Below are 25817 nucleotides of genomic sequence, written 5' to 3' on the forward strand. Positions count from 1 at the left end.
CAAGTTATCTGAAGTCTACATGTCTTAGAGATTTTCACAAAATATTTGTAGCACTGAAGTGTTTGCTTTTAGAGTTGACCATTCATGTGTATGTCTGACCTAACATTTACAAATAAAACATTTTAGACTTTTGGAGTAGACATCTTCAAGGATATTTGAGCAATGCTGAAAGAGTTAAATCTTTATTGTGCTTTTACACACTTTAGGGGATCATCTTTCAACAATGGTAGTAAAATCAGCATGTCGCTTGAATTTTCTATGGTTGAACCTTGAACGTGAATCATTATATTACAATGTAGTTATTGATTTCAACAGGAAGAGGATTAAGCCCAGAAAATCAGGTTAGGAACCTGAAACTTGACTGAGGAAAATGGAATCTTTCTGGTGCTAAAAACCTCCTATGTTATGTAAAATGCATTAAGATTTTAGACAAGAGTTTCTGCCATTTGGAAAATATCATTGCTTGTCATCTGACGAAAAAACAGGGCTGTGGTAAGGTGATGAATAAAGTTTTCTGGGCAAATATTGCTTTTGTCTTTATTTAACACACACATAGAGAACTGAATAATAAACTATATGACCATCAAAAACACACGTGTATCAAAAGTTGCATGGCAAAAGGTGATCATGTCTTTTGATAAGATTTTATCTTTCCCTCCTTAATTTCTAGCATATAATGTGAATAAGGTTAGTTGAAAAACAGTAATTTCCAAACAATTTCTGTAAACCAACTATGCACTCAAGACACATTTCTTTGCTGATTTTTAACTCATATCAGGCCCAGTGTTATGAAATTTTAATGACAGAATTATGGACTCTTCTTTACACTGCTTTCTGAATAAGTTTTTTAAAATTATGTTTGTAATGTTTGTAAGTTTAATTGCATCAGCTGCCAAAATAGCACCCTGTGCTCAGTGATTGGGGTTTGTGCATGGCCTTTATTACTCTGCTCTGCAAAATTTGTGGGCTAGCCCTGACCAAGCTGATTTTGTGACAGTCAGTTCACCAGGGGTATCGCTTATAGCCTTGAGGTGCCAGGGCAAGAAGTACAAATAATAATAATAATAATAATAATAATAATAATTATTATTATTATTATTATTATTATTATTATTATTATTCTATTTCCCGCCTCTCCCGGCGGATCGAGACGGGATCACATCAGTGTCAGCAATACAATTTACAAAATACACAACAGATTAAAAACATCATTATGTAACAATTATACAGTAAAATACAATACAATACAATACTAGTCAATACTAGTCACCCAGCGGAGTTACAGTAGGGGAAACAAAGCGTCTGATTCATCTGTTTTTCCGTATAATCAAACTGGGGTGGGAATCTTCACTATAGCAGGTCGGGTGGATATGCCTGCTGGAAGAGATCCATCTTTAATGCCTTCTTAAAGGCTTCTAATGATGTACAGTCGGCCCTTCTTATACATGGATTTGTTATACACGGATTTAAGCATACACGGTTTGAAAATGTTCCAAAAAAGTATAAATTTACCTTGATGTTCCATTTTTTATTAGGGACACCATTTTGCTATGTCATTATACTTAATGGGACTTGAGCATACACGGATTTTGTTATACACGGGGGATCTTGGAACCAAACCCCAGCGTATAACAAGGATCCACTGTAATAAGATGGATCTCTTCTGGCAAGTTGTTCCATAATTTTGGGACCGCGGCTGTAAATGATTTTTGGGAAGTAGTGACCAATCTGGTTTTTTTGTATTCCAGCAATTTCTTCTCTGAAGTTCTGAGTGTGTGGGGCGGATTGTGTAGGGAGAGGCATTCCCTTAAGTAACTCAGGCCCGAGCCATGTAGGGCTTTAAAGGTGACGACCAACACTTTGTATTGCGCCTGGAAGCTAATCAGTAGCTAGTGTAAAGATTTTAGTATTGGTGTAATATGATCCAATCTTGATGTTCCTCTGACCCATCTGGCTGCAGCATTTTGGATTAAGTGAAGCTTCCGAACTTGGTACAAAGGTAGCCCCATGTAGAGCGCATTGCAGAAATCTAAACGAGAGGTTACCAGTGCATGCACCACTGCTTCAAGATCTCTCCGAGCCAGGTAGGGGCGCAGCTGGTGTATCAACCGAAGTTGGTACCAAGCACTCCTGGCTACCGCCTCCACATGCGATGTTAACTGTAGAGATGAGTCCAGGAGCACTCCCAAACTGCGGACTTCGTCCTTTAGGGGAAGTGTGACCCCATCCAGGACAGGTTGACAAATCTCCCCACCTGGCCCAGGGGTTCCTATCGCAAGTACCTCCGTTTTCTTTGGATTCAACCTGAGCTTGTTTTCCCTCATCCAGCCCATTACTGACTCAAGACAGGCATTTAGAGGAGAGATGCCATTCTTGGTCACTACAGCAGTCGGGGACACGGAGAGATGGAGTTGGGTGTCATCAGCGTACCACACCCCGTGTCTCCGGATGATCTCTCCCAGCGGCTTCATGTAAATATTAAACAGCATGGGAGACAGAATGGCGCCTTGAGGGACGCCCAATGTCTATTCCCGCTTACGAGAGCAACTGTCTCCCAGCATCACCATCTGGAATCTGCCCGAGAGATAGGATCTGAACCACTGCAACACAGTGCCCCCGATACCTAAATCCCTCAGGCATTCCAGAAGGATATCATGGTCTATGGTATCGAAGGTCACTGAGATGTCCAAGAGCACCAACAGGGTCACACTTCCCCTGTTGATGCCCAGACAGAGATCATCAACCAAGGCGACCATGGCAGTTTCAGCTCCATAACCTGTCTTGAAGCCAGTTTGAAATGCCCGCCTTTCCTGAGCATGGATTGTCCATCTTGTCTTTCAGGGCAGGGCTGGTAGAATCAGGAGGCTCTGATTGGCTAGAAGCCCAGGGTCAATGCTCTTCAAATCCAATAACAGTTACCCTCATGGCTCCTCCATAGCAGATATTAGGCAAGTGTTGTGTTTCAAGGGAACACCAAAAGATTTTGGCTAACTACAACTTTCTGAGAGTGATGAGAGCTACTTCAGATGTTAGGATCTGTGAAGCTTCCCTGTAGAACAAATTTTTGCATGGGTCTCAACAAAGTGTCTGATGATTGTGATAAAAGAAAGTAGTACTCCAACAGGCAAAGCTCAACATCTCCATTATCTTAGTGGTTTCGTAACCAACCCTCAGATGGCCTAAATACCCTAAAGGCACCAGATCTCATCTGATCTTAGAAGCTAAACAGGGTCAGCTCTGGTTATTACTTGGATGAGAGACCACCAATAAATACCAGGTGTGGTAGGCTATACTTCAAAGGAAGGAACTGGCAAAACCACCTCTGAGGATTCCTTGCTTTAGAAAACCTTATCAAATTAATGTGGTCACCATAAGTCAACAGACAGCTTGAAGATACATATACACACACAACCATTCCTCACATGTTGTGTCCATGTATTCATAAGAAGGGTGTTGGCTTTATACACCAACAATCAGTAAAGAGGGATATTAGAGAGCCTACAGTAATGGGAGACATGGCGTATTGGGAAAGAAATCTGCTAGTGATGGCAGAATAGAACTGTTCCCCTGATCTCTGCTGAGTTTTTCAGAAATGCTTGGCATTTCTTGACCTAAATGGAGAAAAGGTATGGGAAAGTAATAGTATTATATCTTTTAATTCACACTGTAGAATGCAAGTATCCACCAGATAGCAGATTTCTTGTGTTTTAAAAATGTGTGTGTAAAAATAACAGCAGGCTTGTTTATTTAACTCTCTACTTTGTTCTTTATAGATTGATTTGGCACATGATGATAAAAGACATGGTCTGTCAACTGATGTTTTAAAGCAAATACACTCTGAACTGGCTTTGGCAGTTGACATGCACCTGGCAACACTTCCAGTCTGTTCCCAGCCACCTCTTGCTGAAAAAATAATCTGGGCAGGATTTATGCTAACTCCTCATATTAAAAACACATCTTAAATGTTTTGGAGGAGGATTTGCTTAAACTGTATCTTGCACCAACCATTATCTTGTGAGACTTTAATTTGAACTTCAAATGACACATTAACCAAAATAGACTGGATGAGCAGTGAGCAAGCCTCAGACTTAACTTGGTAAACACATAACTCAGCTAGGTTTTCAGTTTGCTGCAGCTATCTAGATCATAATTTAATAGTTTCATAGAACAGGAGAAGGAATTTGCAAAAGTGTAACAGTAGATGAGTCCTGAATGACACATTGATTAAAATAGCTCCTGCGAAAATGTCTTGGATTTTATCTAGATATTGGTAGGAAGATGACTTTGGCTTGGTGCATGAAGGTTAGTACAACTGGACAAACCTTACAATGGTGATTTCTCAACTCAATTAGGCAAATACACATTTCTACAAAGAGCAATTTTATAACAATCTATTTTCTTTAATATATCTGCGTGAATATCCCATGCTGTTTTCAAGTCACAGATAGGGCACAGCCTTGGATTGAATGATTAATAAACATTAATCTACAATTGGATGAAATGAACTGGGGTTTATATAGGGTTATGCTGTCATGAGATTACATTGAAGATATATGTATTGGGTTGGAGCAAGGATTAGTTAAAGAGAGTTCTGGCTCCGGAAGAAAAAGCTGTGGAACCCCCCCCCCCCCCCCAATTCTCCAGTTCCCCCTGAAAAAGCTGCTTCAGAACCTTCCAAAATATGTACATAGTCTTGACTTCTAGAAACATAATATGCATGGATAGTCCATAAAATCCACCACCAGCATGCACAAATGTTTTTAGCATGGACCCTAACCCCAACCTCCAATGAAGACATATTTTGATGGGTAGCCAAGATGACAGCTATTTACATGTATTTTATTTATTTTTGGTCTATGTTTGTGAATCATTCTGCATAATAGGATAGTATATAACTGATGGTGGGAGCCAGTGTGATGTAATTGGTGTTGGACTAGGGTTTGGGAAGACTGGGATTCAAAATCCATTCTGCCATGGAAATCTACTGGGTAACCTTGGTCAAGTCACACACTTTCAGCTTCAGAGGGAGGCCCATCTGAACAAATCTCGCCAAGAAAACACAGTGATAGGCTTGTGTCAGGATAGACATAAATTGGAAAAGACTTGAAGGCACAACAAATATATTGATTCAAGATCAGTCTTATTGAGAATATAATTTTCCAACTGCCTCAGGTGGCGTGTGTGCGTGCGTGTGTGTGTTCCATCACATCTTCCATATGTTCCTTTTTGTGCATTTTTTCTGAAAGTGCATTTTCATGTACCTTTATGAGTTGTTTGCATTTTTCACAGTGTGCACTGTTGACTGCAGTGTCTTATGTGCATGTTAGAAATGTTTGTATTTTGCATTATGCATATTTTAAACATATTGTTTGTTCTGCAGAACACACTACACTTCTGGAAATGTACTCATCTGCATCCAGGTCCAAAATTATTTGTAGGATTCATGAACTGGAAAAATCTGTTTAAAAGCTCCAGTTAAGCAAAATGTTAATCTATTTTTCATTCATAATAATTCTCTAGCCCTGTTCCTCTCCTGACATTTTACATGCTTCTTATCTAGGGGCATTTATATTGCATAGAAAATTGAGTGGGGATGACCTACTGGAGAAGGGTGAGGGAAAATTACTCCTCACCCCAAATTAAACTGGTCCTTTCACAGAAACACGGCACTTTCCATTCCAATTTTTTTTTGAGGTCTTGTAGCTTGAACACTCTAAAAACAATTAGCTTGTAAAATGCAATTAGCTAGTTACATTTCCAACACTTTCCAAAATTAGTTACTGTAATAGCTACAAATTTGAAAACCATTTCCCTATTTCTCAAAGGTAGCCAAAGTAATTTCTTTTTTGTTATTTTTGGGAAAATATCTGTTTTTCATTTAGTAGCATAAGAAACAGCATGAACTTGAAACCTGTGATACTCTTCCTCCATGATTTTATTGTTGTTAACCACTGTCATGTCAACTTTAGCTTATGGTGACACTATGAATGAGAGACCTCAAAGTCATATTCTCATGCCCTGCTAAGGTCTTCCAAACTCAGGGCCATGGCTTCCTTATTGAGTCCATCTGTCTGTAATGCAGTTGTCCTCTTTTTGTACTTCATTTTGCCTTGACAAACATCATTGTCCTTTCTAAAGAGTTATGTCTTTAAATGAAATGGTCAAAGTACAACAGTATCAGTTTAGACATCTTGGCTGCTAAGGAGACTTCAGGCCTGATTTGCTCTAGGACCTATTTATTGGTCTTTTTGGCAGTCCGCAGTATCTGTTTAACTCTTCTCCCACATTGCATCTCAAATGTGTTGATTTTCTTCCTATCAGATTTCTTCAATGTCCAGATTTCACAACCATACACAGAAATGGGAAATCCTAACTTTAGTATTCAGTTATGTACATTGGCACATGAAGATCTTGTCTAGTTCCTTCATACCTGCCCTTCCAAGTCAAAGTCTTTTGATTCCTTGACTGCAGTCTCCATTCTCATTAATGACTGAGCCAAGGTATGGAAAATCTTCAATTTCAATGTCTTGATTGTCTACTTTAAAGTTTTGTAAATGGCCTGTGCTCATTATTTCTCTTTTCTTAATGTTCAACTTTAAACCTGCCTTTGCACTTTCTTTCTTTACTTTTTTTTCAGTAATTGTTCCAAGTCTTTGCTATTTTCTGCTACTAGTATGGTGTAACCTGCATATCTTCAATTGTTGATGTTTCTTCCTCCAGTTTTCACACCTCCTTCCTTTGAATCTAATCCTGCTTTACCTTTGTGTGGAGACAACAGGCAGATTAAAACAAACAAAAACAAACAAAACTTGATTGTTTGTTGGCTCTAGTCTGTTGCACAACCAGGTCAAGAAAAGTACACCCCAATTGCCATGAAACTACCTAGGTTAAGAAAAACCTACCTAAATGATTGTTGTAGTGATGTGGCTGTTCAGCTCCCATTAAGCTGTTTGACTCAAGCCATCATTAAGGGATCAGAAAGTATGTCAACTCATCAGAACTGTATGCCCTTACAGAACATGCCTGTTCTAGTATAATACTGCTTGATCATCTCTAATAAATTCAAATGAATGAATTGAAAGACGTAAGCAAATGACACCATTTTGGAAAAAAGACACTGCACTGTACAAAAATAAATGCACTTATTTGATATCACTATATAAGCTTCAAAATATGTTGTCTTAAAAGCCATGGCAAATTTATGAATGAAACTGTGCAAAGAGGATTTAAAAAGAGCTCGGCTGCAAGTGTTCAGGAGTCTGGATGTAGCCTGCCACCAGGGTAGCATGAAATTATTTGATAATTACACCATAGCCAAGGTGGATTAGCGTACCATAAAAATATAGGGCTGCATTATTTTTATTTATATAACAGATGGATCCTAGAAAGAGATTTTTTTTAAAAGAAAAAACATGAATGCAACATCATGCCACTGTTGACAGAGGATTTAGAAGTGTTAGAATACAGCCGGGCCAAAATTTGGAAATGTCACCATTCCTCCCCCCGCAACACACACACACACTTGTCAAGGAGAAGAAAGCTGAGAAACAAATGTTTTAATGAATGCCATGCTGAGATCACTTGTTGTCAAAAAGGACAGGTTAGTGTATCTAGGTGGCTTTTTTTCCAGCTCTTTAGAAAAAGAAATTTTATTGTAAAAAATACTGTAGTGTGTCCTTGCATGCTGATGTCAGGAGCTCTGAAATATCTTGCTGTTTTTGATAGCTATATATGTATGTCACAAGAGAAGATATTTCAGAGTTCCTGACATCAAGCAAGGAGATACAGTATGTTTCAAGTTTGTGTGATATATTTGTAGAGAATGGCAACTTGTTTAGGGTCCTGAAAATAAGACAAATTGGTTAAGAATGCAAAGCAGGAAAACAATATTCCAATAATATTTTCTTAGGGAAGGGAAGGACATATTCCATCTTGTTTAAAGGAAGCGGCGGTTAGGCCGCTCCTGAAAAAACCTTCCCTAGACCCCCTGGATATGAGGAATTATAGGCCAGTGTCATTGCTGCCATTTTTGAGCAAGGTGATCAAGAGGGCGGTTGCCCTTCAGCTCCAAGCTGTCTTGGATGAAACCGATTATCTAGACCCATTTCAAACCGGCTTTAGGACAGGCTTTGGGGTTGAGACTGCCATGGTTGCCTTGACCGACGATCTGCGTCTGAGCATTGACAGGGGGAGTGTGACCCTGTTGGTGCTCTTAGACCTCTCAGCGGCTTTCGATACTATAGATCACGGCATCCTCTTAGATCGCCTGAGGGGGTTAGGTATCGGGGGCACTGCCTTGCAGTGGTTCCGGTCCTTCCTCTCGGGCAGGTCTCAGAGGGTGCTACTCGGGGACTGTAGCTCCAGTAAGAGGTACCTCACTTGTGGGGTTCCTCAGGGGGCTATTTTGTCCCCGATGTTATCTCACCCAGCCGCTGGGTGAGATAATACGGAGTCATGGTGCTGGGTGTTATCAGTACGCTGATGACACCCAAATCTATTTCTCCGTATCTCGTTCGTCGGCCTCGAATTCTGATGGCATCTCTTCTCTCAATGAATGTCTTCAGGCGGTAATGGGCTGGATGAGGAAAAACAGATTGAAACTGAATCCAGACAAGACGGAGGTGCTCATGGTAGCGGCCCCGAAACCAAGAATTGGGTTGCAACCTCCAGTCCTGGATGGGGTCACACTCTCCTCCAGCGACTGTGTTCGCAGTCTGGGGGTGCTCCTTGACTCGTCGCTCCTGATGACAAATCAGGTAAATGCGACGGTCAGGAGTGCCTGTTATCAGCTTCGGCTGATACGCCAGCTGCGCCCTTTTCTGGAAGTAAGGGATCTCGAGACGGTTGTGCACGCGCTGGTAACCTCACACCTTGACTTCTGTAATGCACTCTACATGGGGCTACCCCTGTGCTTGACTCGGAAATTACAGCTGGTTCAAAACATGGCAGCCAGGCTTGTCTCAGGAACATCTAGGAGGGACCACATTACTCCGGTTTTGAGGTCCCTCCACTGGCTGCCTATCAGCTTCCGGGCCCAGTACAAGGTGTTGGTTATCACCTTTAAAGCCCTAAATGGCTTGGGTCCAAGCTATCTCAGGGACCGCCTCCTCCCGTACAATCCTCCCCGCGCTCTCCGGTCCTCTGGGAAGAACTTACTGCAGCCTTTAAAATCTAGGCTTGCGGCGACCTCCCAGAGGGCGTTCTCTGCTGTTCTGGAACGACCTGCCAGATGAGATCCGTCAGATAACATCATTAGACAGCTTTTAAAAAGCGGTCAAGACGGATCTCTTCCGGCAGGCCTTTCCAGACTAACCATCCCAGCCCAGGTTCCCTGATTCCCTCATTCCTCCCGTGGCCCCATCTCAGTGATGGTCGAGGATCAACAGAGGGATATCAGGGTTTTAATTGCTGTTTTTATGCTTGATGTTGTGTTTTTAATATGTTATACTGTTTAATATTGTCTTAAGGGGGGGAGGGATAAAGTGTTTTTAATTGTTATATTTTATATTTTACTGTTGTCAACCGCCCGGATTGGTTTGCCATAGGGCGGTATATAAATAAATATTATTATTATTATTATTATTATTATTATTATTATTATTATTCTTTTTCTACAGAGAGGGGTACCTATTATGCTGAGTAACAGAGAAACAAAGGTAATTATTTGTTAGCATTTTTTTAAAGCCTGTGTAAAAAAAAAGTTGCTAGTACTCCTTGTGGAACTCTGTGTGGCATACATGTAGCTACTTTCATTCTGAAGGAGGGAGGAAAGGAAAGGAAACCGTGATACTTCAAGAAACAGACTTGATGCAAGCCCGTGAATTGATTCTTCATTAGGAAGAAAATTGCTGAAAATATTTGTTTCCTTTGAGAAGAAAATTAGTGAAGAATTACATCCCTATTTCAAGTATGTGTAAATATACTAATTAAACTGTGGTTTACACAGTACTCCATGTAGGGTCTGATCACAGCAAAACTAGTGATTCTAAGGCAAAGCCATCACAGGGTTGTCTTGGAAAGACTTGTTCAGAGAGAGTTTGTCCATGCCTTCCCCTGAGGCTGAGAGAGTATGACTTGCCCAAGGTCACCCAGTGAGTGTCCATACCCTAGCAGGGATTTGAATTCCATTCTCCAGAGTTGTAGTCCAATGTTCAAACCACTACACCACTCATCACTAGGACGCAAATCGTCTCCAGTTCTAAAGTTTCCTTCCTTTTCATCTAATCTCATATTCTATAAATCTGATAAAATTGATTCTAATACAGGTGCTATATTACTGTTGCTGTTTGGTTTTCCCCCCAATGGAATAAAATTACCGATTGCATCTTTAGACAGTATTTCTTTTTAAACAAGTGATATGGATAATTAAATAGCAAGAACAATACAAGAGAGATTAGTTTCTTAAATAAGCAAGTTACCATTTTTCTTTTAAAAAAAACCAGGAATTTAACCAGAACTCTGTAGATATGGGAGAAGATGCCATATGAACAAGTGGCACAAGCAACAAAACCTTTTGAGTTCTGACTCATGTGGAAGCATATGTTTCCAAGGAGATCCACCCGAACAATAGCAGGCTGGAGAGCAGACCTATTAGGGCCTGATTTTTTTTTTTTAAATGTCCTTTTCAAAATAGAACTTGTCTGTCTTCTGTCCTCTTTAGGAACTTAGGAAGCAAGAAGTCAACAGTACAGCTGCCAAGAGGGAATAGGGCTTAGATAACACAGCTGTGGGATTAGGAAGGAGAGATCAAGAGCAAGAGTGTTCTTTAAGCTTCTTTTGTAATTAAAACATGAAATGTGGAACAAATTGCATTTTGGAAGATCAAATTTGTAAAATATTAAATTTATTTGTATTTTGTCTCTCCTAACAGAAAGATAATGATGAAAACACAAAGGGACATTGGCCCTACATGTACACTTAACCATTCATCACTTTCAACACAGAGCATGTTTATATCAGATCAAACAAACTTAAACATCTGCCATTGCCAGTGCTGACTAAAATCTACACTACCAACATTCAACATTACATTAGCCAAAAACAGGCCAAACCAGGGTGCTTTCTGGTTTATAGGAGTTTTCCAAATCATTAATGCTTAACTTGGTTACCATGCATTTATTTTTAACATTTCTGTGCTACTTTTCCAAGGTGATTAACAAAAAATATTTCAATATTGGTAGCTGCTGAATATTTTAAGAAAAACAAAACAAAGCCGTAATATTTCCCTGATATGTGTATGTGTTTAGGGAAACATTCTGGAAATAGTCATAGGCATACATTGTCATAATGTCAGAATGGCCAGATGTGAGCAATTGACACATGAACGGCAATGAAGATTGTAAGTGTTTCATCGAAAATATGTCTTGTATTTATATCTTGGTAATTTGTGAAGACTTAGATTGCTATAAACACTATTTTCTAAAAGTAAAAGAATATATATAATTTTAAGATGTTTCATTCAGAGCTGAAAGAACTGTAGCAGCTACTAGAGAAAAAGTCTGAGAACTAGTGACTAGACACCAAACACTTCTTATGGTATGGATGCTGCCATGAACACCCATCTCCTTTACAAGTCACTGGGGAGACCCCTATTCTCTTCATTTTCTTTGTAAATTCTATATATTGTTAAAGTTATGCTTTTGATAAAGACCTAAACATGAATGCTGTCTTAAAGAACCACTGTTTGAACTTTGGGGAAGACACAGTATCTTTGAAAGGGATATTTTAATTGTTTTATTATTCAGTACTGTGTTGCAAATTTTGGCAGGAATAATTCATAAAGATGACTTCAAACTGTTTTTAAAAAAGAAAACAAGAACATCATTTTACTTGATTTTTTAAAAATTCAGCAGTGAATAGCTGTATTGAAAGAGTACAGTCAAGAGTTGTGCAACGTAATATAAAAAATATGTTATATATTATAAATGAAGTTAACAGATATACAGAGGTATTGTTACAACTAACATAATTGTAAAGCACTAACAGAATGCTAACTGTATAAAAATAGGCTCCTCCCTGATAGTATATGTGACTGACATGTGATGCATGTGAAAATTAGTAGCAAACATTTTTTGTGTGACCACTGCCTTAGTTTTTGTTATTTAAAAAATTAAGTACATAAAAGAAATCTTTTAACATCAGGGATTCTCCAAAGAATACCCAAAATCCATCAGTCACTTATGGAACCTGGGTTCCATATCACTAGATTATAAACACTTAGAATTAGGGACTGGGAAGGCTCAATCTGGCATGTGAATATATAGGGGAGTTTTCCAACAGACAGAGGAAGCAGTCTAGAAAGAAGCAGCTATGTCTCAATAAGCTGAGGAAACAATTATGCTGCTATCCATCAAAGGTGAACCAGAAATATTAACTCTTGTTTATTTTGTAGAGTGGTTAAATTATGTTTTGCTTGGAAAAAATTATTTCTTTCCTTCCAAAAACTGACAGGTCCCATTCACACTACAAATTAACCTGGTTTGGAAATTGGGTTAATTTCCTGTTGTTCAGACTTGCACTAATTGTGCTCGGTATAGTTTGCGGGGGGAAGAGGGGATCAAAAAGCCCATTTAAACTGGTGTATTTGGCACTGGATCCCTTTGTGATTCTTTTTTTAAGGACCACAACGGTCTGCATCTACGATAGTGTGAGTAAGCTATCAGATTTTGATCTGGAACAGTGGCGAATGGGAATGTCAGACTGGATTAAAATGCCACTGTGAGATTTGCTGCCTTAAAACATAGTGGGAGTGGTGAAACAGTTTTTAATCAATTCACAGATGCAAATCTCTTCATGCAAAAAATGTAAGTGTGACCGGTGTTACAGTCTATTCCAAAACCATAAAGTTTGCAGGGAGGCTGTTTTATAGAAAAGGTATAGGCCTTAGATATAGGAAGCTCTTGTATAAAATTTTATTTACTTATATTTCCTAAAACATGTTTGATCAGATAGTACCTTGGTGCCAAGACTATATTTGATCAAATAGAATCTTGTCTCTCTTGTTATTACACAAATCACACATCACATCTCTTTGATTTTTAAATGCTCAGTAGTCCCAAACCAGAGCTAATAAAATGCACTCAGGAGTTTGGTCATGCCAGCAGCAATTTTAAATTTAGACTGCCTACTTTGAAAAGCAGATTTCTATAAAATATCATGAAATATTACTGAAATTCTCTTTAGTTTCAGAAATAGCTTGAAATGTAGCAATGGGACGTTACTGTTTGTGGGAAAATGATCAAGTTCTGTCCTTAACCTCACTCAATAATGCATACTGTGAGCTAGTCTCATAAAAATATGTGCAGGGGTCCAATTTTCAATATGATGTGCTTTAAAAGGTAAAATGTTTATTTCCCAATAAAGTGCAGGAAAGGGAAATGATTTGTTTTCATTTAATAAACCAGTGTTTTCATTTAGTGTGTCATAACTCTTTTAAAGTAAAATGCATCTATTGCTAATACTTCATAGAAAATATATTTTGATGTAACACCATAATTTTTTTTTAAAAAATGTATTTCATACCAGGGAACATGTTTATATATAAAATTATCAGTATTGAAAATGTTTCCATGATAAACATGCCCATAAATGTATTATTTGTTTCCAGTTGCATTATCAGTGTAATTTATACTGAACAGTCTTGGATACCTTTCCTAGTATTTACTTTCAGAGGCATCCAAAGTAGATACATAAACACTATAGTATTAGTCAAGCTAGTACACCATTTGAAAATGTGTTTCTTTAAAAAGTGGTTGACACAGAAGTCAGTAGATTTCTGCATAAATCAATATTATTCTGTCTCAAAGTCTCTTTGAAAGGCAATCCCCTTTCTTTTTGGAAGTTGGCACATACCATATGAATTTAACTTTATAAAATTAACAACAAGGCTCCACCCATGCAAAACTCCATAGGTGGGCATACAATTAATTATGAAGGACTAGTAATAATGTCTAGTTTTTAAAACATTAAGGATTCAAAATGTGTCTAGCTTGTTCCAATCTATTAGTAGGCCCTTCTTATACATGGATTTTTCACACACAGATTCAAGCATACACGGTTTGAAAATGTTCAAAGAAAGTATAAATTTCAAATATCAAACCTTGATTTTCCATTTTTATAAGGGACACCATTTTGTTATGTCATTATATTTAATGGGACTTGAGCATACACGGATTTTGTTATCCACAGGGGATCTTGGAACCAAACCCCAGTGTATAACAAGGGTCCACTGTAATAGGACAGCAGTATCAATCACCATTTGATATGCACAGATGACAGAGGTGTATTTGGATGTACAGGCCAGTCTGTCTAAACTGGCTGGATAAATATTTTGATTGATGGAGGAATTCACATCCCTGTCCAGGATCATTAATAGTTAACTACTTGCTTGCAAATACTTCTGGACCAGAGCCATTATAGACAATAATTCTAAAGGAAAGGTGTGCAAAATCCAGTAGTCCAAGGTTGCAAACTTTCAACACTTTGAAACAACCTCCCCCATGTCATCCCAACCTATCCCAATTTTTTAAACTCAAAAGTATATCAAGTTCCATTCAAACTACAAGAAAAGAGACTCCACCTAATCAATAGGAAGAACATCCGGATAGTAAGAGCTGTTAGACAGTGGAACACATTCCCTTAGAGTGTGGTGGAGTCTCTTCCTTTGGAGGTTTTTAAACAGAGGCTGGATGGCGATCTGTCGGGAGTGCTTTGATGGTGTGTATTCCTGTATGACAAGGGGTTGCTCTGGATGTCCCTTGTGGTCTCTTCCAACTCTATGATTCAGGGAAGCAATAGGGAAAATTTTGCAACCCACCTCCTCCTAAGTGTTTTAGGTCTAAATGCCAGTTTTGAAGAGGGGGGAGTCTTCCTCAGGGAAATACAGATAATAATACAGATTCAGGCTTCATGGGCATGGCATTCTGATCTCCCCTCGCCCCCCGTGGGGTATATTTTGCCCTTCTCTGTTCAAAGAGATGGGTCATATTTGTACATTAAACAGCTCACAGGCTATTCATATAAACACTTCAGATGAATCAGGAATTCACACAATATTATGGCAACAACCTTAGTAAACAAGGGAATTGGAATGTATTTAGTTACCTGTCCACAGCCACTGCTGCCATGGTACTGTGGGTCCTTATGTATTACATTCTTCATGTGGACAGATTACTGACAGATGATCTGTTAAATCAGTGGCCAACTGTATCATACTAACCACTCCCTAGAATATTCCAAGTATTCCATTGGAAAGCTGACTTTGTTTGTTTGTTTGTTTAAAAAAAGACATAGCTTCACTCATGAAAATACCTAGCAGTCCAAAATACATTGGCATTCAGTCTAATTTAAATGGTCATTTAGACAACTTCATTGTCAAAAGGTGAGAGATCAGTTCTCTGTTATAATTCTGAGAATCATATTCGTTTCCTTCAATGATGTTGAAAACACTGACTTCTTTTAGGATTTTTCATGACCACTGGCAAGAACAGTCTGTGGGTTCTTGAACTGTATAGCTGACCCAGGTTGAGTTGCCACTGCAATACAGTTGCACATTTCGCCTATGCAGCCCAAGTTCCCTGCAGCACTTACAGAATCTTGCATATGTATTGATATTATAGTTATAGATGCTTGCAGAAGGACATTTTCCATCACAGGAAACAATGTTTACCTGGAAATAAACATCAAAATAATTATGAGTAAATAAATATTGCTAAACATAATGCATGACTCACAACAAACAATAATGCTAAACCTTGATGGCAATAAGGTGAGAACAGCAATGAGGCACTGCTGGTCATTTACTTACTGGTGTATTACTTCGACAGTCATTCTTGCGTATTGTCATCCTAACAGTCACCTTTTTACAAAATTTCCCATCTTCTTTGCCTAAAAACAATGAATTGATTGGAAAACATCAACTCAAATTTTAGGCAGTTCAGTAAACAAATATGCCCCTGTAAACGTACCTCAAAAAAAAAAAATCTAAAAACTAAGTATTAACTGTTGAGGTTTTTCAGACTTTTAAAATGTTCTGTTACTTAGACTATAAATAGGCAAAAGACAGAAGCTAATGTTCCAGTATAACTGTCACGTAAATGAATGTAGCTTGTATCAGTGACATGGTTAGAGGACAACAGCCTGAAATCCACCTTCCAAAATGATAGAAATTTAATCCCCAATATATTTATCCCAGTAATGTTCCAATAATTTCAACTATTATTTTAAAGGTATTATTTTTATGTCCAAGACTACAACAGTCATCCCTCCACATTTGTGGTGATTAAGGGCACCAGACCCTAGTGAAAGTACAAAAACCGTAAATATCTGTAGCCCTCCCCACCCCAAACATGCATGCTACAGAATACAGTCGCTGTCATCATCCTTCTCAAGAAGAAGGAAGAGGAAGAGGATGGAATTGAAGGATATTGTTGAAACAGCTGCAGCAAGGTTAGGCCAGCAGCAGCAACCTCTCATCTTCCTCACCCCCATCCTCCTCTCCATCTTCTTTCCTGCCTACAGCCATGATCCATTACTCCCTTGACCACTAGCAGCTTAATGCCTCTACCTCATTCCAAGGCCATCTCCATCAGATCTCTGTCAATTCTGTTTGTATCCTCCACCTCCTAGGATAGTGACATTGAAGGATTTTTTTTTATTTTTATTTTTATTTTTTTTTATTTTTTGCAACAGAGGCAGCCAAGGCATCTGCCTCTCTGCAGTCTGGGAGGTGGAGAGGAAGCAAAGGGAAGGAAGACTTTGGAGACCAGTAGAAGTGATGTAGGTCTGGTGAAGGCACCCTCAGGGGGAGGACGAGGAGGAGGCATTGTGGTGCCAAAGTAGCAAAGGGAGCAATAGGCCATGGCTGCTGACAGGAAATGAGACAGAGCATAAGAGGAGGATAAGGATGAGCCACTTCCACCAGCCTGGACATGTGAGGTCACTTAGACCTAGGGCAAGCTCTAGCTCCTCCTCCCCTTCATCTTGTGGATGGGCCAGACTCGGACTGCCTCACTGCTTTCTTTGCTCACCACTTGCAGAACTCTGGAGATCTCAGCCAAAGAGAGTCTCGTAAAGTGAGTGGGGGAACAGCAGCAGCAGATGGAGAAGGAGGGAGAGAGGCAGAACCAGCAACCCTCAAGAGAAACCCCTGCTGCCACTCCCAATTATTGCTACCACCACCACCACCACCAATATCACCCAGGACATAGGAAACAGGAGAATATGGTCAGCATGTATGGCATAAACTACTTGTCATGGAAGGGACAGGGATAAGTGCAATATAGCTGCTGCTTGGAGTAATTATGCAGCAGTTACATTGCAGCAGTTACACTGCTAGTTAAGCAGCGGCTACAAACTTGTGAACAAACAAATCTGCAGAAGTTAAATCCAAAAAAGTTGATGTCTGACTCAAATTTTATCATGCTGCTTTAGTATCCACATAGATGTGAATGCGTCTGCCCCAAAGATCCAACGCAAGTTCTCTTAGTGAAAATCAGTAGCATTTATATATCCTGTCTTTACATCCTATCTTACCCGACTCCAACACTGAAACAGCAGAATGAAAGTAGCTTAAATGTAGCTGAACTCACTGTAACTAAGCTATTGTTGAACATCAAAGTCAATATGATGTATACAGCAACACTCACAGTGCCAAATCTGCGTGAATTATACAAGAATAATCTCCATTGCAAACGATTTGATGTTTGAGCTCTAATCATTCCATACTAAGAGCATAACATATTAAGGCTTGGTGTCCCAAGTCAACACAATACAACAGATGCTATACTATTTTCCAACCACGTACACAGAACTAGACAGGAAATGTAGCAACAGTAGAACTGAATCCTAAATAAAATTTCTACATCTGACTCTCTTTCCATGCCTCTAAAGCAGCTTGCTTAGCTGTTAACTGTGGTTCTTTTAGAGGCATCTGTGAATTGACACAAATGGGTTCTGCACCTGTGTAGAACCTCTCCTAGAACATTCAGCTAGGAGCTCAGCAATTTCAGTAGGAACCCCACCTCTATTATTTCATTCCACATGCTCAAATGTGCCGCAGCTCTCTCTTCTCAGTTCGATGTCCATCACATTCTAAGTCAATATAGAAAAGGGGGATGAGGGAAGGTTGTGTGAATTCATAGACAACTGTGCAAAGAACCTCAATTTTAGATAAGCAACCTGATCTTCATTTTCATAGTCTTTGTTACTCAAATGACTAGCACACTGACTCAGTCTAGGAGGATCCCATGACAGGACTGTAAGGATGATAGGATTACATGACCAAAGACATTTGCTCGCATGTTCAAACAAGAAGGTTGTAATTTGCAACACTTCAAAATTCTGGCAGCAGAATCCTCTTTTGAAAGGCTGTCAAAGACATGGACCTTAAGACCTTCTGGAGCTGGAAGGTGGAAAAGTCCATAGTGTATATAAATGTTTTCATTACTCACTTTAACATTCTTTGGGGGAAGATTAATAGACCCTTATTTGGCCCAGAATATTTTCCAAAGAGTCACAAGGTTTTACAAAAGGCCAGACATAGAAGGTCAGATGTGAAAAGGTCCTTCTCACTTCTAAGGAATGTAATGCTTTGCGTAATAGTGGTGAAAGGTTCAGTGCTGGCTGTAACAAGTTCTATTGCCTTTGGGCAAAAAGGAAATATCAGCGAACAACACAACTTTATTTTTTGGGGGAGGGGACAGGTAAGGATCATCAGAACAGACAGCCATCAAGTTTGTCTGTTGTGACTTTAACCTATCTGACTAAAGTCACAATTAAGAAAGCTTATTCAAGGTGAATAAGGACAGGTTGCTTACCTGTAACGGTATTTCTTCGAGTGGTCATCTGCGAATACATACAAATGGGTTTCACTGCGCCTGCGCAGTGCTGTTCGGAACCTACTGGAATCACTGGGCAAAGTTTACTTTGCAACATATAGAAACTTTTTGGCGGTAACTCCGCCCACCCGTTATAAGGCCCCTGCCTTCCCGCTCTTTTCCCCAGTTCCGCAATTTTTCCGCCAAGCAGGCGATGGAGAGAGCCAATGAGAGCAGGACACTGAGGGGACAGATGGGTGGGATTTGTATGTATTCGCAGATGACCACTCGAAGAAATACCGTTACAGGTAAGCAACCTGTCCTTCTTCTTCGTGGTCTCTGCGAATCATACAAATGGGTTTAGACTGACAAGCTTAGGTATGCGGCGGAGGGAATGTCCTGAAACCAAAGCTATGGTAAACCAAAGGTATATTTATTGCAATAATAAACACCTTGAACATTAAAAAGAGTCAGTCTTTTTGTTCATGCAAAAGGCAAACATAGCAATAACATTGCTAAACCTGAGGAGGGAACAAGAGTCATGCAAGACCGGTCCCATAGAATTTGTGCAAACCCACATTCAACAGAATGTAAACAGTGTCAACTGTACATAAGTGCTAAAACACAAACCATCAGTAGTGCAATCAGTGCAGTCCTGAAACCAAAACAGCCCTCCCGAAAGCTGCGTCTCGGATGGCCCTGGTGTCCAACCTATAATGTTTAATAAAAGTTAGAGGTTGGGACCAGACAGCAGCCTTGCAGACATCCTCCAAGGGAATCCCCGACAGGAAAGCAGAGGATGCCGACATTGCTCTTGTGGAGTGGGACCGAACCCTGCCAGGGAGAGGTTTGCCCAGCAGTTCATAGCAGAGATGGATGGTACCAGCCACCCATTTGGAAAACCTCTGCGCAGACACAGGCAACCCTTTCTTCGGCTCCGAGTAGCATTGGAAAAGTCTCTCGGACCGACTGGAGGCAGCAGTTCTGTCCAAATAAAAAGCCAGTGCTCTCCTGGCATCAAGAGAGTGCAGGCGTCGCTCCGCATCCGAAGCCGGGCTGGATGCGAGAGTGGGCAACACAATGTCTTGGCACATGTGGAAAGCAGACACTACCTTCGGCAAGAAAGTAATGTCTGTACGGAGGACCACCTTGTCTTTGTGGAACCTCAAGAATGGCTGGTCCCTCCGTAAGGTACAGAGTTCACCCGCACAGCGGGCAGAGGTGATGGCCACAAGAAAAGCGGTTTTCCAAGTCAGTACTCTCAAGTCCGCTGTGGCCATCGGTTCAAAGGGCTTGGATTGGAGGGCGGACAGTACCGCCTCCAAACTCCAAGCCGGTGTCGGTACCGACACAGGAGGATACAGGTTGGCACATCCCTTAAGGAACCCCTTCACCAAGGGGTCCTTGAAGAAGGAAACCCTCCCCCCGAACTGATATTTGGCACAAATGGCAGACAAGTAGCACTTGATGGATGCGAGGGATAGCCCCTCATCCAAAAGTGCCATCAAAAACTCCAGCACCACTGGAGTGGACACCTGAGCAGGAGACAAGCCCTTTCGGTCGAAGAAGAGGCCAAATCTCTTCCACTTCAGGGCATAGGACCGCTGGGTGGAAGGTTTCTTTGCAGCCAGGATCACCGTCCTCACTGCCTCTGGCAGGGCAGTCAGGGCTATATCCTTCAGGCTACCAGCGGCAGGCTCTCGATGTCCGGGTGGAGAATCCGTCCGTCCTGGATCGACAGCAGGTCCGGACGAGGGTCGAGGCGGAGAAAGCATCTCCTGGAGAGGTGAAGAAGGGATGCAAGCCAGGGCTGTCTCGGCCACCACGGGGTGATCAGGATCGCATGCGAGTGGTCCGTTGTCATCTTGGACACCACCCTGATGATGAGAGGGAATGGAGGGAAGGCGTAGAGAAGCTCCCCCGTCCAGAGGAAGGCGAATGCGTCTCCGAGGGATCCGTCCATTCGCTTCCTGGAGCAGAACTGGGGACAGTGGCTGTTCCACCTGGTCGCGAAGAGGTCGTTCCGGGGGGTTCCCCACCGGACGAAGAGGTCGCTGACCGTCTCGGGATGGAGCCTCCACTCGTGGCACACCGATGGAGATCTGCTGAGGCGGTCTGCCAACTCGTTGTCCTCCCCAGGAAGGTGAATCGCCTGGAGGAGGACGTGTCTCTGGATGCACCAGTCCCAGATGCGGAGCGTAAGGTCGAGCAGGGTCTTGGATCTGGTGCCTCCTTGTTTGTTGATGTAATACATCACGGTGGTGTTGTCCGTCCTCAGGAGGACCACCTTGCCTGTGACGGCGAACTCGAACGCCCTCAATGCCTTTTCCACTGCCAGCATCTCCAAGGCGTTGATGTGGAGGAGCTTGTCTTGTACGGACCACCTGTCTTTGACGACCAAGTCGAGCAGGTGAGCGCCCCAACCGTCCAGGGATGCATCGGTTGTCAGAGTCAGTTGCGACTGGGGCTGATGAAAAGGCATCCCGGTGCAGACGTTGCGACGGTCCAACCACCATCTCAGGGAAGCGGCTATCGGTCTCGGTACCGTGAGCCACCTTGACGGGGGGTCCTCTATCGGAGAGAAGACCGAGAGGAACCAGGATTGCAGAGGTCGAAGACGAAGTCTTGCCCAAGGGGTGACGAACGTCGTCGATGCCATGTGGCCTAGGGCGACTTGGACATCTCTGGCCCTCACCCTTCTGTGGGAGGTGCAAGGCCTGAGCGACGCTGTCAAGGCCTGGAAACGGTCCGGAGGGAGAAACGCAGAGCAACTTTCAGAGTCGAGGATGGCCCCGATGAACTTGACCTGCCTGGTCGGTGTGAAGTGGGACTTTTCCCTGTTGACGACCAGCCCGAGGGAGTCCAAGAGGTGCAAGGCGAATGAGACTGCCTCCTGCAGCTCGTGTTGGGATTCGGCTGCAAACAGCCAGTCGTCCAGGTAAGGAAAGACCATGAAGCCCTTTTGATGAAGGTATGCCACCACCGGTGCCATGCACTTTGTGAAGACCCTTGGAGCCGTGGCCAAGCCGAAGGGAAGAACGTTGTAGTGGTACGAGGTGGAGCCGACAGCGAAGGCGAGGAATCTCCGGTGGGACTCTCGAATCCCGATGTGGAAGTAGGCGTCCTTCAGGTCGACGGTCGCGAACCACAGGCCCTGGCGAAGCAGAGGTAGAATGGAAGCCAAAGTTACCATTCGAAAGCGACGGTAGTCAAGGAATAAGTTCAATTGTCTCAAGTCCAGGATGGGCCTGATGCCCCCATCCGCTTTCGGTACCGTGAAGAACCTGGAGAAGAAGGCCCTAGAACATAGGTCGGGCGGTAAAGGGGAGATTGCCCCTTTCCCAAGTAAGGTGCGCACTTCGTCGAGAAGGGTGTCCGAGGGGGGAGTGGACATGAAGGCTCCAGTTGGAGGGAGCTCTTGGAACTCGAGGGCATACCCCCTACGGACGATGTTGAGAACCCACGAGTCCGATGTTATGGAGGCCCAGATGTTAACAAAGGGCCTCAAAATGTCCAAAAAGGCGGGGGGTGCAGGAGGGACGAAGCGCGGTGCGTCCCTTCAGGTTCTCTTCTTACCCTGGTCAGTGTCCTGCCGGCGGGACTTGTGGTACCGAGGCGGGAAGTTGCGACGGCCAGAGAAGGAGGAAGACTGTGAGGGGAAGCGGCGTCTCTGGGAGCCCTGTTGCTGGGACTGCCGATCCCAAGAGAAGGTCCCCTGTGACTGACCTTGCGGCTGCCACGGGCGCTGACACTTCCAGAACGGAGAAGCAGGTGCAGATGACATGCCATGCTTCTTCGCCGCCGCCTTCATTCTGAACTTCCTGTTCAGGCGGTCGTCATTTTCAGCATGGAAGAGCCCGGTCCCGTCGAGTGGCATGTCCTCGATGGCCGCCTTGACGGTAGGGTTGAGGTCTGAGGCCCTCAACCAGGCGTGTCGTCTGAGTGCCATGGATGCAGACATGGCCCTCCCTGCACAGTCAGCCATGTTTCTGGAAGTGGTGATGAGCCAACTTCCGATGGAGTGGGTCTCGTCCCTGACCTCGACCAACTGCCTTTGGACGTCATCCGGAATGTCCGGGATGAGGGGAGAGATCCGTTCCATGAGGGTCTGGATGTAGGCCCCCATGCAGGCGGTGTAGTTGATGTCCGTGCACCCGACATTCCACCAGATCCTGAGCACCGTCGTCCGGGAAGGCGAGCTCGATATCAAGAGCCCTGGCCATCTTCACGACGTGCTCACTAAAGGAACAGACGTCATCTGATGGGGAAGACGGCTCAGGATTGTGCATCCTCTGAGGGGAAGCCGACACCGAGAGGACATCTTCTTCGGACGGCACCTCGGACGGAGGTAAGGGCTCATCATCGGAGTCCAAGTCAGAGGAGAGGGCATCCACCACTCTGACTTGGGATCTCGGTCGGACCGGGATGGGATCAGTCAAGGAGCGTGAGCGCCGGTGAGTTGGGGATGGAGGCCTCTCGAACACGGAGACAGTTGGGACCGATCTGGCAGACGTGCCCTCCTGTGGGTCAGCTGGACGGGGGTTCAGTCTGGTGAACTCTTTGAGTGCCACCTTCTTCGTGACCGACATGAAGTACCGGCCCGACTGGGTGTCGAGGAACAGGTCCGGTGCCTCCTGTCTACGGGGCGGGTCCTCGTCATCCTCGTCCTCGGAGTGGGGAAGCGACAGTTCTCCAGGAGGAAGGGCGGGAGCGGTGTCCTCTGTCTCGTGGACAAAGTTCATAGTGGGCTGAGGCGGTGGCGTGTCCGGTACCGGGGTTAGCTGTACTTCAGGCACAGGCTCTGGATCAAGGGGAGCTGCCAGAGTGGAAGCGCGGGCCTTCTTAGAAGGAGAGCGCCTCTTGTCCTTCGCCTTAGGCAAGTCGGTCCCGGCTTGCTCCTTTGGCGGCTTCGACTTCTTAGGGACAGGGTCACGACCCGCCTTGTCGTGGTGCCTCTTTCTCCCTGGTCTCGGGGTCTCCTCCAGTGGAAAGAATGGATTTTCCGGGAGGTCCAGGAGGACAGCAGACGCTCCAGATGAGGAGGGTCTTGGGGACCTTGGCTTGTCAGAGGACGGGGCATGGATCGCTCCCGAAAGCGAAGCCGGCTCCCTCGGCTTGGAGGCGTGGTGAGATGCCTTGGATGCCCTGGAGGATGAAGGCGAGGCGAGTTGGACCTCCGCCCCGGTTCCCTTCCTCGCGTGCGAACCGTCCGGTCTCTTTGCAGATTTGGACGCCAGCTCGGTACCCTCAGTCCCCGAAGATTTATGGGGGCGCTTGGAGGGTTCGTTGGTGGCACTGGGCGGTTTCGAGCCACGGGCCACATAGGAGGTGGTGGGAGGGACTGTCCCGGCCGGGACACACACCACGCTGGAAACGGTGGCCCTGGCGGATGTCACGCTGGAAACGCTGGCCCTGGAAGATGAAGCAGGGGGCACGGAAGGCGGGACGGATGAAGAACGAGAACCTCCCTCTTGTACCTTGCCCAGGGCGATTGCCGAAGTGAGCCAGGACTCACGGTTTTTCCGGGCCTGAGAAGAGAGGGACCTGCAGAGCGGGCAGGCCTTGGTGTCATGGTCCTTGCCGAGGCAGAGCAGACAGGAAGAGTGCGGGTCCTGGACGGGCACCTTGCCCCCACAGATGTCACACTTTTTGAAAGGTGCAGGCATCTTGAGAGGACGACACAGCCGAAGGAAAATCTGAAAACGAGGTCAACAGTCCAAAGTTCGAAGTTACCAGGGGCGGGAGACAAAGGATGGTCAAGAGTACAGTCCGAGGTCAAAAACGAAAGTGATTCCAATCAAGCGAAGCAAGCAAAAGTTCCCTGAAGCAGCAAGCGCGGCAGAAAAAAGGAACTGGGGAAAAGAGCGGGAAGGCAGGGGCCTTATAACGGGTGGGCGGAGTTACTGCCAAAAAGTTTCAATATGTTGCAGAGTTAACTCTGCCCAGTGATTCCAGTAGGTTCCGAGCAGCACTGCGCAGGCGCAGTGAAACCCATTTGTATCATAAAGCGGTCCGAAGTCAGAAAACGTAGAGTGATTCCAATCAGCAAAGCAGCGAAAGTTCCTAGAAGCAGCTAGCGCGGCGGAAAAAAGGAACTGGGGAAAAGAGCGGGAAGGCAGGGGCCTTATAACGGGTGGGCGGAGTTACCGCCAAAAAGTTTCTATATGTTGCAAAGTAAACTTTGCCCAGTGATTCCAGTAGGTTCCGAACAGCACTGCGCAGGCGCAGTGAAACCCATTTGTATGATTCGCAGAGACCACGAAGAAGAAATATAAATCAGCCATGGTAAAAGGCTTGGAGAGGGATTTTGTCAGTTGAGCCAAGGAAACCAACAGTCACTATGGAAGAGTTTTCATTGGAATTAGTAAAGAATCTGAGGAGAGGGATACCTTAGCAGGAGCAAGTCTAGTATTTAGATCTGCTAGATTTCCTCCCTTTTTCTAGGAGGAAAAGGATAGTACAGAGAGATAGAGACCTCCAGAATGGCCAGAGCAGTCTCAAACAAAAGACAGGAACTGATTCCACTTTGAGAGTATGAGAACAATTGAAAGCTCCCTTGATGTCTGTAAAATGATCAGTAGTCATCGAGGGAAGGAGCAACCCTCCATGCTGTCAGGTGCATAGTTGCCAAGTCTGGATGGAGAATGGACTCTGATGCCTGGAAGGTGTGCTCCACTTCCAATGGCAGATGAAAGGTACCACCAATGTGGCTACAAGTACTCAGTTTGACCTGTCATCCTGTATATTCACTATAAACCTAGTCAACAAGGGGAAAGGAGAAAAGATATAAAACAGGAGCATTCCACTCATCAAAGAACACAGAAAACTTTGTCAGGATCAGCCCAATGCAAACCATTGGAGACACAGACAAAAAAGATGACAGACTGTGGCTGAAGGAGAGCAGGACAAGTGATGACAGTTTCAAAATGGTGGACGGGGACTTCACATCATGAATTAGAGTAATCCCTTATGCCCATCTTGAGTATCAATGTAGAGGGTAAC

General features: G+C 43.5%; 1 protein-coding gene across 1 annotated transcript in view; it reads right to left on the bottom strand.

Moving 5' to 3' along the window:
• Positions 1 to 15423: 15423 nt before the first annotated feature.
• Positions 15424 to 25817, bottom strand: part of OTOG (otogelin) — a 165019-nt gene continuing 154625 nt past the window's right edge. Inside the window, exons 55-56 of the mRNA XM_042459445.1 lie at positions 15806 to 15885; positions 15424 to 15667 (exon numbers count right to left, since the gene is read on the bottom strand). Coding sequence (XP_042315379.1) covers positions 15467 to 15667; positions 15806 to 15885 — 281 coding nt within the window. The 3' untranslated portion in view covers positions 15424 to 15466. The remainder of the gene's footprint in view (positions 15668 to 15805; positions 15886 to 25817) is intronic.

The sequence above is a fragment of the Sceloporus undulatus genome, chromosome 1, assembly GCF_019175285.1.
Source record: "Sceloporus undulatus isolate JIND9_A2432 ecotype Alabama chromosome 1, SceUnd_v1.1, whole genome shotgun sequence".
Taxonomy (NCBI): domain Eukaryota; kingdom Metazoa; phylum Chordata; class Lepidosauria; order Squamata; family Phrynosomatidae; genus Sceloporus; species Sceloporus undulatus.